The sequence below is a fragment of the Eupeodes corollae genome, chromosome 2 (assembly GCF_945859685.1).
Source record: "Eupeodes corollae chromosome 2, idEupCoro1.1, whole genome shotgun sequence".
NCBI classification, from domain to species: Eukaryota; Metazoa; Arthropoda; class Insecta; order Diptera; family Syrphidae; genus Eupeodes; species Eupeodes corollae.
The window spans coordinates 94,415,935-94,433,205 of NC_079148.1; the positions used below are offsets into that span (position 1 = coordinate 94,415,935).

The 17,271-nt window shown below is 28.5% G+C and overlaps 2 protein-coding genes across 2 annotated transcripts in view; both read right to left on the bottom strand.

Moving 5' to 3' along the window:
• Positions 1–9,044, bottom strand: part of LOC129948237 (laminin subunit alpha) — a 34,721-nt gene extending 25,677 nt beyond the window's left edge. Inside the window, exons 1-2 of the mRNA XM_056059154.1 lie at positions 8,603–9,044; positions 5,242–5,388 (exon numbers count right to left, since the gene is read on the bottom strand). Of these exons, the coding sequence (XP_055915129.1) occupies positions 5,242–5,388; positions 8,603–8,827 (372 nt within the window). The 5' untranslated portion in view covers positions 8,828–9,044. The remainder of the gene's footprint in view (positions 1–5,241; positions 5,389–8,602) is intronic.
• Positions 9,045–14,650: 5,606 nt separating this feature from the next.
• LOC129947221 (uncharacterized) lies at positions 14,651–15,335 on the bottom strand. Its single transcript, XM_056057689.1, has 3 exons — positions 15,183–15,335; positions 14,940–15,104; positions 14,651–14,874 (listed from the first exon to the last, which is right to left on the bottom strand). The coding sequence occupies exons 1-3, from the start codon at positions 15,211–15,213 to the stop codon at positions 14,783–14,785; spliced, it is 288 nt and encodes a 95-aa protein (XP_055913664.1). The 5' UTR covers positions 15,214–15,335; the 3' UTR covers positions 14,651–14,782.
• Between the last annotated feature and the right edge of the window lie 1,936 nt (positions 15,336–17,271).

Here is a 17,271-nt window from a genome sequence, read left to right on the forward strand (position 1 = left end):
ACCAGAAGAGATATCGACTTCAAATAAATTTTGTTGTACAGATAATAATGTAGAAAGATCTTATCTCAAAAAAATTGGGTTGTTGTTTTTTATCACAGCAGTTTAAAAAAAGGTTCAAATTTTGGTTAACCCTAAATATCTCATGAACCAATAACGCTCGAGTCTTCAATTAAATTTTATATTATATATTATAACGTGATACCAAATATATTTTTGGAAAAAAATCCAATTAACGTTTTCTATTTATAAATCAAAAAAACTGAAAAAAAATATCTCACCTCGAAAATTTTACGACTAAAATACGATTTCATCTCCACAGCAATTTTGTGAAACGCAGAATAATGTTTTTGACATCTGATACAGTTTTGAAAATCTAATTTTTTAATAAAAAATAAAAACCTAAAAAAAATTACTCAAATTTGGTAAAAATTTAATTTCGACTCAAATATCTTTTTAAAAACTTGAGATTAAGGCTTCAAACTTATTTTATCTTATAAGAAATATTGTTTTCAACATTCTGAAAAATGTTGAGAAAAATTGAATTGACAGTTTTATTTACAAAAAATAAAAACCTAAAAAAAATTAATAAAAGTTGTTAAAAATTAATTTTCAACTCAAATATATTTTCAAAAATTAAAAATATTGGCTCAAAATGTTTTAATCTCACAGAAAATATTGTTTTCGATATGCAGTAAATTTCTTATAATAATGCAACAGTCAGTTTTTTCACACAAAATTTAGATCTACAAAAAATAGTGTGATTGGTAAAAGTCGGTTTTCGACTGAATATATCGTTAACTAAAATAGATTTTGAAATCAAACTATTTCATCATAAATGCAAAATATTTTTGGCAGTTTTTAAATTTTTTAAAATGATGCAACAAAAACACCTTTTTTAACAAAACAAGAAAACCTACAAAGCAAGACAAATCGCAAATGGGATGTTATCAGTGTGCGTCTCATCCCAGCCTCTTTTTTTCAATTCGTGCTTATTTCGTGAATGGTAGCACTTAGCTCATGTCTGATTTGACAGATAATTAGTTTTATCCTTCCGCTGAATGAATATGGTTGTGTGTATGCTTGAAAAATGCTGGGAACAACGCTTAGAGAAGATGCCAATTTTACCAAAACAAATTATCTCTTCAGGTGAAGCTCATTTTGATCTTGGCTGGTATATGTAAACAACAAAAATCGGCGCATTTGGGGCACAGAAAACCCGCACGCATACATTGAAAAGCCGATACACCCAAAACGAGTCACTGTTTGGTGTGGATTTTGGTCCAGAGGCATAATTGGGCCATTTTTCTTCGAAAATGAGCAAGGAAAACCCGTTACAGTCAATGGCGATCGTTATCGGGCCTGTTGAACGAATATTTGTTCTCAAAAATTGAAGAGGAGAATACTAACAACATTTGGTTTCAACAGGACGGCCGGGCGCAGCGCTGCGCTAGGTGCCACACAGCCGAAGCTACACTCGATGTTTTTACAGCATTTTTAACAAAAAAAGTTATTTAAAACGTTTTTGCACTATTGTTGTTTCCTTATTTCTTTTTTTAAATGTCTTAGAAACACAGTTTACTTAAAGGGCCCTACAATTTAATTATTGCCTTTTTAAATAGTATTTATTTTTAAGAAGTGAAAATTTCAACGTCGTAACTCAAAAACTTTCTGAAAGAGCGACCGCTGAATATGAAATAAATGGGCTTTTCATGAAATGGGATTGTTTAATTTGAAATTTACTTTATGAAGACAATATCTTTAAATGGATCTTCATATTGAAATAAGTATTTTTCATAGCGATGTCATATTGTTACATATTGACATAATAAAGTTATTGGATCCTACAAAACAAGAAGAATAATTTAATTTAAAGTATTTGTTTTTGTGCATTTTTGTATTCTTTGAAGCAATACGAAAGATAATTAGAAAAGTAGGACTTTATCTATAGAATTTCTACCAGCCTTGCCAATGATTAAACATGTCAATTTGTTTATACTTTTTATTCTGTGCGGCAACCTTGCCAAATGTGAATTTGATGGAATTAAAGCATCAAGTAGTTACCATATGTACGTCTACTCATTTCCCACTCAGTTTTCTATTCCAAGCATAAAATGCGAAATAATTCGCATGTCTATCACTACATGGTGATCTCATGCGTTCAGTAAATTCTTGAAAAAAAAATTAAATCTGTATTACACTTTTAGTGTGTCTAATGCTAAGAGAAGTTCAAAATAAGTAAGTCTATAAACTCACATGGAACTAATGAAGCTGAAAAAATAATACGAACAACGTGCAAAATTATACCTCGCATTTAAATCGAAAAATGTCGAGATAGGCACATTCCCTATCCAGACAAATAAAGTGATCCAATAAAAAACTATTGAAATATACCCGTAAGGTGAAACGTGGTATTTAAAAAAAATATCTACAGGAGGTATCAGAATTGAACAAAAAACAGAAAAAAACTGCAAAGTAATCAAGAATTGTACACCAAAGTAAAGTGGAAACATTTAACAATCAAACAACATAACAAACCCAAAAAAAAGGTTTCAAAAAATATGTATGTACTTTTCGAATGAAGACTCAAGCTTTGCTCTTAAGACCACAATAGCCATAGGTAAGGTACCTACTGAGGGAAGGTATACACACGGGAAGATACATGTAATTACTATACCACACAAAATTTGAGACACATTTTTGCTGAAAGGTTTCTTCGTTCTCTTGCATCTTTATAATCTAAGATAACAAGTTGCAAAATAGATACTTATGATTTTTTACATGAAAATCTCAGGTTGTATGTTAATTATTTTTAAATAAAACAAAAAACAGAAGATCAATAACAATATATTTTTGTTCAGGAATTTGTCGTCCTGAATCGAACTTTAACCTCATTATTTTTGCATAATCATGTTTTTTAAATATTCCTGCCTGGAAATGCAAAAAATTACGTACTACGCTGTCTGTAAGGTTAGATTTAAACGCAACGGAATTCTTAAACAAATATTTTACACATAGTACAAATCTGTAATTTCCAGGTATAGTTTAGTTTTCGTAATATTGCATTATTTTAAAAACTTTGTTTGTAGTTTTGAATAATTCGTTTTAGAATAAGTTTTTTGTGCTGAGTCCGAATTCGAAATTTGATTTCAGTTATACATATGTGCTGAAACAAAGAAATATCTGTTATCCATATTAATATTTTATAATTTTGTCAACCTTAAGACTAAGAATTGGTAATGAAAAGAAAAAATTTGCTTTTATACCGTCTTGCGTTTAACTTTTACAAACCGTTTTAGCACAAATGCTTTACCGTTTATGGCAGGTGAAAACTTACAAGTTGCTAGTTATTAGGATTTTTTGAAAAGTAAATAGGATATTGAATTTTTTTTGAGCAGAATATAGGTTTAATAATCATAACAAATTTCATTAATAAAATAAAAACTACTGAAAAAAAACCTGACGTGATAGATTGATTTTAAAGTGTGGTTCGAACTTAGGCGATTAAAAACCTTAGATAAATTATTGTTTTTAATTAATTTAATGCATGTATTTATATTTGTCCTATGTTTAATAAAATGTTCCCCTATTTTACTAGTTAAAAAATGAATTCTATATTTTTTAGCACCTTTTAACTTTTACGAACTTGATTTAAAAAAAAGAAACTTCCCATCCTGTCTGTCGATTTGTCTTGCTTACAAGTTTGTAGGTTTTCGTGTTTTGTTAAAAAATTTGTCAGAGATTTAAAAATTACCGACAATATTTTAGATTTTATGAAATAGTTTGATTTCGAGATGTATTTTTGCAAACGAGATTTTTAGTCGGAAAACAATTTTAGTAGCATCTCTTGAAAATGTGTATTTCTTATATAAACAAATAAAAATTGAATGAATGAAATTAATTTGAAGTCAATATCTTCTATTTTTCGCGAGATATCGAAAACCGAACATCAATTTTAAACAAATTTGCGTACTATTTTTGTAGATTTTACAAAAAACTGAGAATTCGATTTTTTTTTCAAAATTGTATCGAATGTTAAAAACAATATTTCTTATAATATAAAATTAGTTTCCAGCTAATAGCTCAAAACTTTGAAAAGATATTTAAGTCGAAAATCAAGTTTTCCAACTCTTGTTCATTTTTGTTTGGTTTTTTATTTTTTCTAAAAAAACTGTAACTTCGATTTTTCTCAAAATTTTACTGAATGTTACCAACTATATTTCTTAAAAGATAAAATTAGTTTTAAGCCAATATCCAACACTTTTGAAAAGATATTTGAGTCGAAAGTCAATTTTTACCATCTTTTATCAATTAAGTTTATATTTTTTGTAAAAAAAAACTCTCAACTCTGAATTTTTTGAAAAGATATTTGAGCCAAAATCAATTTTTACCAACTTTTGTTATTTTTTTTTTAAGTTTTGAATTTTTTTGTAAAAGAACTGTCGATTCGATTTTTCTACAAATTTAACCAGATGTTGAAAATGTTATTCTTCGTTGCACAAAATTGTTTTGGAGATAAAATCATTTTTAATTCGTAAAATTTTCGAAGTCTCAATTTTTTTTATAATATATTTATTTTGAGTGGATTTTTTTCAAAATTGTATTTGCTACAATATTTAATATAAAATTTATTTCAAGTCTCTAGCGTTAATGGGTTGTGAGATATTTAGGTTTAACCAAAATGTTCACCTTTTTTAAATTGCTATGGTAAAAAACCAAAAAAATTTTCTTGGAAGCCCTTTCTGCATTATTATCATCTACATAACAAAATTTATTTGAAATCGATATCTCTTGTGGTTCTTGAGCCATAGACGACGAAAAAACGTCGCGAAAGTAACGTACATACGCACTCATAGACGTCTCTCTAAAAATCTTTTATTAAGACTCTAGGGACCTTGAAACGACGCGAAATGTCAAAATTTTCAATTCAACAAATCGGACGGATTACAATAACTTCCAATCGGAAGATAGTAAATAGATTTTTATATATAAGTAGCTTTTAGACAAATTGTACAATTTTAAATCCTTTAAATAAGTAATAAAAAAACGCAACACTTTTGTATCGTTATTAAAAAAAACATCTTTGTCACTCGTACTATGAATTCTACTGACTTCTTTCGTTTATTTGTATTCTTTTTATTTTTTAAACAAAAAGTATTCAAGGAAGCGATAATTGATTAAGTTTAAAAAAGATTCATATAAGAATATGTGTGTGTTTTGTTTTTGTTGTAAAAATCAACTCACCTGTCCAAAATCAATGGTTAAATTAACCTCATTGTACTTCATTCCTCTAGATAGCGGAGGACTCTGCCACCATAATTCAGTACCATCGATTGCATATTCAGGACCGTGATACTTTTCTGGATTATTTGGATCACATACATCACAAACCTGCGAAATTAAAATATTTATATATTTATTCCTTATTTTTGTATTTTAAATATTGATTTTCCCGTAAAAATGTAAAATAAATAAATAGATATTTTCACTGTGTTTAATGCTTCTAAATTTTAAAGGAGTTAGTTAATATTTTTTTGTTTATATTTTACCTATGTCAGCGTATTATAACCTTTTTAAAATATATATCTTGTTAGTTGGTATTGTTTATTTGTTAACCTTATAAAACTAGCTTCATTTAAGGGATATAACTATGTGTTAATAATTTGTATGACTTTTCTTAAGGCAAAAAGGTGTTACAAATTTAAATTATATCACTTAAACCCTTCCAATTGATAGCCTAAGATGAGCTTATTAAAAGTTAATATATTTAAGTACTTCGAGTTTAGGTCTAATTTTGAGCTATAAAAAAATAGGACAAAATTTGTAGTCATAATTCTTAAAAAACATTATTTCATAACTGAGCCGTTTATTTTAATAGTGGCATAAGTCACTTTTGTTTTAAGTCCAGATATTTAAGATATTTGTTATACCGTTAATTACCAATACTTCTCTCGAAGAAATCTCAATAGTTCTCAACTTATTGAGCGCAAATTTTTTAAAAATGAAAAGATATCGTTCAATTAAATTTAGTGTTGCCATTAATTCGATTTTTTTTTGAAAAAGTGACTTTTCAAATCAAATGGGGTGGCGCAACAGTCCGTTGTGAACCAGGGCCTAGTGACTTACAACTCTCAACCATTCCTGTGTGCGAGTACTGTTGTCAGGAATGGAAGGGACCTACAATTTTAGGCCGAATCCGAACGGCTAGTTTGAGAAAGCACTTTTTCATGACAAGAATTACTCTTGAAGGATTTGTCAATTCCTCGCAAGAGGCAGTACCCGCGAAAATTAATTTTTTTAAATTAAGGTGGCACAGGCAGGGATTGAACCCAAGACCCCTTGCATGACAGTCCAACGCACTAACCATCATGCCACGGGTACTACTGTGACTTTTACCACTTTCAAAATAAACGGCTCAAGCATAGAATCAACTTTTAATTAACAATGCAAAAAGGTTTAAATCCTAGCTTTAATTCAAACTTAACAAATATTTAAAAAAAAAAATGTACTTCTTCAAAATTAAGGACAACCAAATCAGCATCCAGAAGGGAAAACAACATAAGAAACTTTTTCTAGATTTTCAGAAGAACAATTTCGTAAACTGTATTATATTAAGTCGACTAACGTCTTAAGAGACACAAGTCGGAAATTATATTAGTTCTGAAAAACACATATGACAACCTGAGTTTGTGTTGATTAAACTGTAATATTCCCCTTATGCTGTTTTTTCCTGTGGCCAAAAAATTGTTTTTTTTAAGTTAGGTCTTTTAATAACGACGTAAATGTTAAATAAAATCAAAAAAATTGTTCCGGCGGAAAAAGAAAACATTTTGGACCACTAATATATTATTTTCTACAATGCAAAATAAAATGGTAACAAATTTAGTACAAACATTTAACAGCTGATGCAAGATAGATAGTTTTTTGATCAAAACTAATTTGTTATTTTTTTAAAAGAAAAGATAAGAAAATTTAATTTTTTTAAAATGTTTTGTATGCTTTTTTTTACTGTATTTGCAATAGTTGTTTTTCTCTTTTAATTTTTGATGTATTTCAAAATTGTGTTAAGAAAGGCTGAAGTGAATCTAAAATAATCTACAAATATTTTATAGCCGTATTCAATATAGTTTTTAAAACCGAACAAGAACTTGGTAAATGTTTAAAATTATTTTTAAATAAACGTTTAAAAGTGTTCAGCTGCACTCATCTTTTAAAATTTGTTTGCACATTTTTAATAAAGTTTAAAATAAGTTACACCGGATGTTTGGCAATTTAAAGTCTAAGTTTTTTATAAATATTTCATTCCACTAAAAACAGTGATTAAATTCTGGTAACCCTTAAATACTAACACTTTTCGTAATTAAAATCAATCATTAAAATCTGACTGGTAAATAATAGACATCATTGAAAATTTGTATCATTGAAAACAATTTGTTGATTAAAATTCTTATTGTAAAATTCTCTGACATCATTTTTAATTTAAAACCAAAATCAGTAGAATTATTCAATTTACAATTTGAAATACAATAAAATGACAATGAATTTCTATCAAGAACATAGAAAAATAAGTTTTTAGAATAAAATAATTGTGCAATTAAAGGTTTATTGGAAAAAAAGTTTCCTTCCTTTTTATAATGGCGTTTTTGTGGACAATTCTCAGATCGACATTATTACTTACTATTGTTTTAATTTTTGGAAATATTGTCGAATATGATAAATTAAAGATATTTGACATTATTTTCATACCAAATGTTTTTTATTTTCAGAAAATTGGCCATTAATGTCTAATTCGATTCATTGAGCTTTAACTGGCCCATTAAGGTTTTTAAATCAATCACTTTCAATAATGAAATAAACTTTCTGTTAATTTTAAAATTTCATATAAGAAATCAAATAAAATTGTTCTTAAAACTATTCTTATAATAATTTGACTTCTTGTCTAATCATTTAAATGTCCACATTTGAACATTTTTATCAAAATCGAATCTTCTAAGTCAAAAATGAAAAATTTTTAAAATCCCAACAGGCAGGCGAAAAGCAAACTGTGAATTATTTAAGGCTATCATTGTATTTCTTGTTAAATTTAATTATTAAATATTAAAGGATTGAAAAATTGATTCTGATTTTCAAAACATTCTAATTTAAGAATTATTTTTTGAAGAGTTCATAGCATTTTTTTTCTAAGACATTTTTCACCTTGTCCAATTCTTTCAAATTAGTTTTATGGTTAATTTTTCAAAATGAAGTAGATCTGTTTTTCTCCGTGTAGGTTTTTCTTCCAGTCTCTCTCAGATTTAACTATAAATCCCGAAAATAGATAAAATCAACAAAAAAAAAATTAACTTCTTCACTTTAGATCGTAGGTATATCTTCTTCTATACATTGTATATCTATCCTACCAAACCTACCTATGGAAATGTTATAAATGAAAAACAAACAAAAATGATTTCATCCACTTAAAGCCAGACAAATATTTAAATTCAACACACCAACCATATGTGCTGGGAGTTGGTTAAAGATATGATCACATGTGTACTTTAAAAACCTCTTTAAATTTAGCTTAAATTGCTAAAAAAAACTAATTTAAAAAACAAACTCCATTTACCTGTCCCTGAATTACAGAATAATCAATATGATCATTTTCTGTATTTGCACCAACCAGCTTACAGTACAATTCGGGGCCATCAACTCCTTCGCCACAAGTTGCTGTGGCATAGATTTTTCTACCAGTAGCCAAATTGAAATATGGTGGGGTCAATTCTGAGTTCACAAACACGATAAGGCAACATAGTAACAGTCCATAGAGGCCCATTGTCGTCTGGGACCCCATTTTAAAAAAAATGGGTTTGAACAACACTTTTTTTCAGAAAATATTTTGTTCTTCACTTTTATTCATGGGTATATATTTTTTATTCACTTTAATTTCTTTTTTTAAATTCACTTCTTTTTCCCGATCTTTTGGGCCAATCCAACTGAACTGGACGGCTCTTTTGACACAACTGAATTTGATTCTGAAAAAGTGTTCACCAGCTCAACCCCAAGACGAAAAAGATTCTTATTTTAATCGCTGATGTTGTTGTTGGTTTCACATAACAAGAACAACACAACACGCCAACCACACTCACTATCTCTATTCAAAAATCCTAAGAAAAAGTCCAAAGATCCAGAGAAGTGCTATCGCTAGCTGAGTAGCTGCCCATGCGTCAAACAAGACGAGAACGCCCGCAACGAAGACGCTAGCAAGTATAACAAACAAAAAAAATCTGTGAAATTCTGCCCGCTCCGAACTGTGGTAAGGTATTTGAAAGACAGACACAAGGGAGCTAGCGACGAAATTGGGGAACAAATAAAAGGAAACTCTGGGTTCAGGGAAACCCAACTGAAGCCTTTGAAGCCGGTACAGACAGAACAGAAGAGAACACTATCATTACTTCGGCTTCTTCAAACTGGTCCCATACCAGTTGTCCCACACCCGCTCAGGCCTTAAGAACGAACCACATGTGTGCGGGATCATCATCACAGTGGCCTACTGATCCAGCTGATTTTCGTTTGCTTTTGTTTGTATCTTCTTATTCGTAATTGTTGCCTTTGACGTCCAGGGTTGCCATGTCATAAATTAGCAAGAAATCCCGAATTTAGATTATTTATAGCCTAAGATCTTAGCCGATAATAACGCATTTTCAATAAAAAACTAATAATTTATCCGGGCAAGAAAAATATCGCCAGGCTATTATGGCTTTTGGTCAATTTCACTTGTCAATAAGGTTTTGAATATGCCACGCAATTTATATTTTTCTTATGGTTTGTATGGCCTTACCTCCAACTGGATTTTAAAATCAATCTATTGCATCAGGTTCCAGAGATATAACCATTTAAAATTCGAAATAAAAAATGTATAATATCATTTCTTAAGCTATGGTTTTTATTTTTTTTATTTTTTATTCATGACGTAGTTAGTTGTGAGAAAATTCGTTTTGATTTTCCAAATCTATAATCGCTATATTCAATATCTCGTTTAAACTTTTAAAGTACCTTATTTACTTTTTAAACAAAATTCTTTTCACTTGCCACACAATAATCTCAAGAGAACACTGCAGAATTTTTTTCTAAAACGGAAATAGACAAACGTAAAATGTTAAAAAAAAAACTTTCGTTCTCAATATGAATTCATAGTCTTAAGGTTAAAACATAATACTTTAAGTTTCTGGAGTATATTGAAAAATATATTTAAAAAAATATGTTAAAAACGCCTCTTACTAAGTTCGTTATACGTGAATCTGAAATCAAAGTTTGGATTTAAAATCATAACTTAAAATTAACTCTAAAACGAATTATTCAAAATAATTAATAAAACACAAGGGAATAAAATTCAAGGTTTTTCAAAAATCTCAAGGTTTTTTGAAACGTAGTACAATATACTTAAATTGTGGCTCAAGCGAGGTATATTTAAAAAACGTTTTCTAATAAAAAAATATGAGGTGTAAGTCACACCATCGAAAAAAAAACAACAATTGTTTTGGAAAAAGATATCTGGCAAGCCTGCTAACGTTCTGTGAGATACAAATTTCCCTAGAAGTTGAAATTGAAACAAACACTTATTGGGAACGAGATCGGTCCGAAGAGAAAGAGAGACAGTGAGAGAAAATGAGATGCAACTAAAAGAGTTATTCGTAAAAAATTCATTCAGTAAATCCAGTTTTTGTTTTGGGTTCTTTTTTCTTATTTCTTTTTGTTTTGTTTTTATTTTTTTTTTGTTGAATTCTTTTTTGAAATTTATACCACGTTTTGTGTGTTGTTATTGTTATCTGTTGTGTTTATTTGTTTTGATGTGCATCTCACGACCAGACGATCGACGGACGATGACGACGTCGAAGACGAAGACGATATCCACGATGGGTAAACGATCGCATGCATATTAGATACTTTTGTATCTTGGATGGATGATGGTTCGTCGGGATCAGCATCAGATGGATGACTCGAATATTTTTCGAATGTTGAGTGTGGACTGGAGGTGGGGAATTCAGTGTAGCTAGGTCAGATTATAGGGATGCCATGCCAATATGACATGTGTGAATAATGTGTTGAGTGTTTTCATAAGTACATAACGCATGGATGCGTAGTGATTTTTTAGATTCGAATTTTATAGAACTGAAATAATATCTGTATAAGAATTTTAAAATAAATTCACGGTTAGGTAAGAAATAGTTTTTTCATTTAATTTTATATTACCTACATTGTTTCTTTACATTTTGCACAATTTACAAAAATTGATATACATATAGTCTACCACTACTGCCAATTTTAAAAAGTTTTTAACACAAAATTGAATAATACTTAAAGTCGTAAACAATTTCTTATCTTTTTTTTGTTTTGTTTTTGTAGGTTTTCATATTTGTTAAAAAATTCACAATGTATCGAGCATTGAAATTCAATTTTTACCAATTTTCCGTAAAATTTCTTTGTAGATTTTAATTCGTTTGAAAAAAACGGACACTTGGATTTTTACAAAAATGTTATTGAATGTATTTTGTAGGACATGAGTCATATAAAGTATTGCAGGCATTTACATTAATTTAAGAATTTGAATACAAACTATATTATACCTAAGACTTCTATTTACATATTTATATAAAGAAAAGGAAATTTAACATCAATTATTTGCCAAATAAATAAAAAGTAAAAATTTAAAAATCTCTACTGCTTCTATTGTTCTCATAGCTATGGGCAGAGAGTTCCAAAGGCGTTCAATATGAATAACAAATTGACGCTCAGTATTTGGAAAATTGTATCTGGGTAATATTAAAGCAAAGCCCCTTGTGATGAAATTAGTTTGAAGCCAATACCTATAATTCGTAAAAAAATATACATATACGTTAAAAAATAACCGGCTTTTAGTTTTTTTTTTTTGTTTAGGTTTTAATTTGTTTGTAAAAAAAAAGCTGTCATTTGCCACATGTCAAAAACCTTATTCTTTGTTACATACAATTATTTTGGAGATAAAATTAATTCTTATCCGTCAAATATTCGAGACAAGAATTTTATTTTTTTAGTTCAAGTCACGCGCTCTATAAATATGTTCGTGAGATTTTTTAAGTTAACCACCCACTCATTTTTCATATTTTTGTGTTATTATTTGCATACTATCGATCGATATCCTTACTGATATCTTTACCTTGAGATATGGACGATAAAAAAAGGTACTCGAATGAACGGACGAACAAAGGTACGTAACCACACACGCATAGGCATCTCTCTTAAAATCTTTTATTTAGATTCTGGGGACTTTGAAACGTCAACATTTTAAATTTGACAAATAAAACCGATTACAATAACTTCCTATGGAAACTTAAAAAGTGGATAGATAAATAACTAAATATGAGTTTGTTAAGAAGTAAATAAATAAATAAGTGAAACACAAAACTTAAAAGAAATAATAAATCCATTAATTAACAAAACATTAATACATTCATAAATACATTAAAAAAATTAAATCAGTCTTTTGAATGGTATAAATATGAAGCTAAGTTTTAAATTGAAATATTTTCAGATATTTCGATCTTTTAATTTTCTCGAAAAAAATCCAAGGAAGGTTTAAAATTATTTGTAAAAACTTCGGATATGGCTTTTTGAGCAGTTACTCCAAGCAGTTGAATGATGAATCAGTTAAAGAAAACTAGATTAAAAAATCACTCTGAAAATTATAAGATTTTTTCATGACGAGGATAGGATAGATGATTTAATAGTTATGCTTTCTTCTCTTATGATTTCTTGGACATGAATTCCAATAGTTAGTTCAAATAGACCTGAACGTCAAAATATTAAACATTTAGTTTCCAGTTTGCTTCTAAGACGTTAATTAATAGTGAATTAAAAAACAAGATTTTTTTTCGGGTAGAAGCGATTGCTTTAGTTTTCAAAGCATTTATCTTTATCTTCCGATCTATACTATAGTTGCAATACATTCAAAGAAGATTGGAAATTCGTTTCAATAACGGAAGCAAGTGAATTAGAAGATTATATTAATTTTTTTTAATCGGTTTTGATTTGTCGAATTGAAAAAAAAATAAAAAAAACTAATAAGTTATTGCCAATTGAGAATCTGGAACACAAAATACTTAATTTTGTGTTCCAGGTTAATTTTTGAGTTAAACATCTTCAGAATTGAAGAAGATACTGACTTCTAAGTTGTCTCATGTCAAATAATTATTGTTGTTAATGTTCTTCTTTTATTGTCAGGCAGTGTTTTCCTATAAAAAAATATTGATTTAAGTCCTTAAATCCATCCCCACAGAAAACAGTTTGAATTTAAATTTTTGATTTCATATCTTCTTTTTTTAATTCTATCGATAATAGAATTGATTTTTTATAAAAAATACTATTTGAAACTTTTAACTAGCCTCTTTTATTTATTTAATCTACAAGCTTCAGACTCAGGAGATGCAAAAAAGATAAAAATATAGATACATAACTTATAAATAATTTATATCATTGATCTAATAGGGTCATTAATACAAATTAATGACTAAAGTTTAGGTACTTTATACTATAACATAAAATATCAAGCATAATTTATCATAAATAGTTCTTACCCAATATAGTTTTGTCGAACTTAAGAATCTTGTTAAAAATTCCATTAAGAAACACAAATCTTGTGGAACGATTCTTTACAATTTTATAAGGATCCGAGAAGTCATTTGAGGTCATTTAATTAAAACCTATCACCAATGTTGGGCAACACTTAAAAGTTCGTTTACAAAGAAACTAAATTTGCTCTTGAATCAATCGAACATGACCAGGAATACTATCGACACCATAAATGTGATTGGTCTTAAAATCCTGGAGATCATTCAATACATCAGAGAAATCTAAGCGTATTAAGCCAATATAAACTTTAGAAGAATAACAGGTCTTCCTTATGAATTGTGTAAAGTGATGTAAGAAATTTGGCAAGAAGGTTGAGAGTTTTGTTAATATCAGTAGGACTATTTAATTAAAAAATCATTAATTGCCAAATTGTTCCTTTTAATATTCAATATTCGAGATAAAATTTATGTGCAAGCATTTACCGAGAATTGAATTGAAACGTGTTTAACATATTATACTTGGAATATGATTTATTTCTATTCTTTTGATTATAAAACTTTAGAGCTTAAATAAATTATTTAAGGGTGGTCCATACGACCAGATGATAAACGTAAGTCACTCTTTATCGTCAAATTTTTTTAACGAATTTTACTTGACATTTCATTATTTGAGTTTTGATAGTTCTTAACCATGAAGAGGTACTATACAGTTGAGCAGGGCGATAAGATTGTTGAAGTGTTATGAAAATTGTGTATTTTAATTCAAAAAAGAGGCTGAGATGCTACCAATACTGATAATTTCCCATTATTAACAATAGAATTATGTACAGAATTAAATAGTTTTGAAGTAAATATCGACATCTCGAGATATGTATTTCATTCGAAAATCAGTGTTCACTAACTTTGTTTATTACTTATTGTAGATAGAATTATCGGCATTCAAAAATTATCAAACGTAATCCCACTAAATGTCGATAATATTTAAATTTCTTCTTTAACATAACATCTTATGAAGGTCAATTTAAAGTCAAATACATGAACATCTATGCAATAAATAAAATTGTGTTCGGTTTAAAACTTGTTTTATTTGTTAAAATATTTTATTTGTCAAACTCCTTTCCACTTCAAGAAGTATTTGTATCACAGCTTATTTTAAAATTATAAATTATTACAAACTCGGCTTCCTGGTATATTATGTTAACCTACGAAAACGATGAGATGATATTTTGATCATCTTCATTGCACAGCACATAACTGGATGATTTGCAATATTCCGCATCGACATTTCTAAATTCTATAAATATAATTTGTATTGAATTAAATCATCACTAATTAAATGTTTTTTTTTTTTCTTCTTACTTTCATCGTTTAGACAATTATGGAAATCTAAATCACATGAGTTGCTAAAAGCTCTCAAGCATACGTCATTTGTAGCGCAAATCAGAGTTAAATTTAAGGGACAAACCTCTGAGCACAATTCGAGGGGCAAACTGAATGCAAAGTCGACCATCATTAGACACAAACCTAAAATCCACAAAAAAGAAATAAATATTTATTTTCATTATTATCGTCCCGAGTTTAAATGAATGTTTTATTCTTTACCGGCTAAACACAGAAACACTAGCACTTTCATTGTGAATTTATTTAATTGATTTTTTATTATAGAAATATGCACAATTTTACTGCTTCAGACTCAATCAATGACCGATTAGAGGAGCGATCGACAAGAGAATTCCAACTAAAAAAAATCTCAAAATAAAAGTATCTAGCTTTTATAGAAGTTTGGGAAGGTATTTTATTTTGTTTTGTTTTCGAAACAAATTAACCCAAAGAGAAGAATTAAATTTGAATTAACTGGAATTAATTGATTTTGTATTATAAGTGTGAATATCTAAACAGTTCATTTGATTGATTATAAGGCCAAAACCATTCTATACAATAAATGAGAAGAGCGTGAACGTATCCGGTTTGGTTTTGAAGTGAGTAGATACAGTATAGTTAGATACACCACACTCATCTCATTGTTTTTGGTTTAAAAATATTGTATCTTGTCGAGATGATGTTGATGATAGGTATACATACACACATCAGCACTTCATAATTATTTAATGTATTAAAGTGTTAAAAGTAATAAATTTTCAAGGTCTTAAAATCGTTTTTTGAAGGAGTGTTTATGTACTTCACAGTGTTCAGAAAATAATATGATTCTAAACAATTGTGTGGTAATAATAAGAAGCATACTTTCAGGCATTATAACTTAAATTATTTTAACGCCCAAAAGTAGAATTTATATTACACCAAATATTTCTAACAGTCTGCATTAAAGTTCAAAGTAAAAAATAAAAAACCACCCCAATTTCCCGTGACTGTATTTAGTAATATAATAATTAATATATCGGTATCAAATTTTCCAGTAAAATGCTATTCGTTGTAAATTGCCTTTAAAATTTGGAATTGTAATTTGTAAGTGTATTGCAATTTAAAAAAGAAAACAAACATCATTTTGCCTGAGGAAAACAGAGACTTGAAATTTTACGAAACAAGTTGAAACCAATTGTTTTTCTTTAAGAAGAAAAATGTATTGAAATATTTCTTTTGGAAAAAACCTATATAGGTAAATTAAATTTGTACATATCTGTGTAAAATGTATAGTTGCGTTGTGTTAATTTTATTTTTGCTGAAAACTGAAAAACAATTTAAATGTAAAAATGAATATTTTATCTCAAAAATAATGCAATCATTTAACTGCAATCATTTGAGAATTCATACATTCTTTGCATTCACTTGAAGTCTTAGCATTCACTTGAGGTCCTTGCTTTTTGTTTTAAAATAAATCATCTAACAATTTTTTTGAAATATAGAGTTTTTTGTTTGTTTTGTCATGTTTATCTATTATATTTGTAACATTTTTGAATACCTAGTTTTTTTTATTAAATTAAAGTTATGAATAAGCTAAATACAAAAAATTGTTTTGAAACTGTTCGTTAGCCTTAAAGCCTTAAAGCCCTTTGTTTTTATTTGCTTTATTTGAATGACTATGATAATAGTTATGATAGCGAACTCAAATGCGAAAAATTCAAGTGAATACAAAAGATGTCAAGTGAATGCGAAGATTTTAAAAGGACTTAAATATAAATCTAAGACTTCAAAATAATATAATGACTTCAGGCAAATGCAAAGTATTCAAAGTATTGAATTTAGCCAAATTATTGGAGAAAACACAATTGAAATTCAAACGCGGCAAAATCAGAGCCTTTGCTGATGACCCTGCATCTGCATACTGTAGCAATAGTCCTTTGAACCTAATTTGAGATATTAACTATAATGTTCACTTGCTATAATTTTGTTTTGCTAAACATGAGTTAATTTTTAGCAGCAAAACATAGTTAATGTTTTTCAGCCTAAGAGGTAGCATCTACCCGAACATTCCAATAATTTTTCATTCTCCCGATTGCCCCAGTCATAAGTTACTTTAAGGTGAATATATTGGTCACTATACTCAACCATACCACCCGAATGTTAATGTTTTGAAATTGAAAAAGTTGACGACTTTAAGTACCTTGATGAAAACCTTAACTGAGACAAACACATTGCTATTTTAAAAAACTATCTTCTCCCATCCACCCGTTGTTTATGCAATCTGAAAAAGCATTGCACTTCAAATTGTTGAAGATGGTCAATTTTGGCATTT

Excerpts from the sequence above, each read along its gene's own strand:
- LOC129947221 (XM_056057689.1), bottom strand. The coding sequence starts at position 15,213 with ATGAAAGTGCTAGTGTTTCTGTGTTTAGCCG. Across the intron at positions 15,105-15,182 it reads AGTGTTTCTGTGTTTAGCCG|GTTTGTGTCTAATGATGGTC; the intron begins GTAAAGAATAAA and ends TGTGGATTTTAG. Across the intron at positions 14,875-14,939 it reads TAATTGTCTAAACGATGAAA|AATTTAGAAATGTCGATGCG; the intron begins GTAAGAAGAAAA and ends TTATATTTATAG.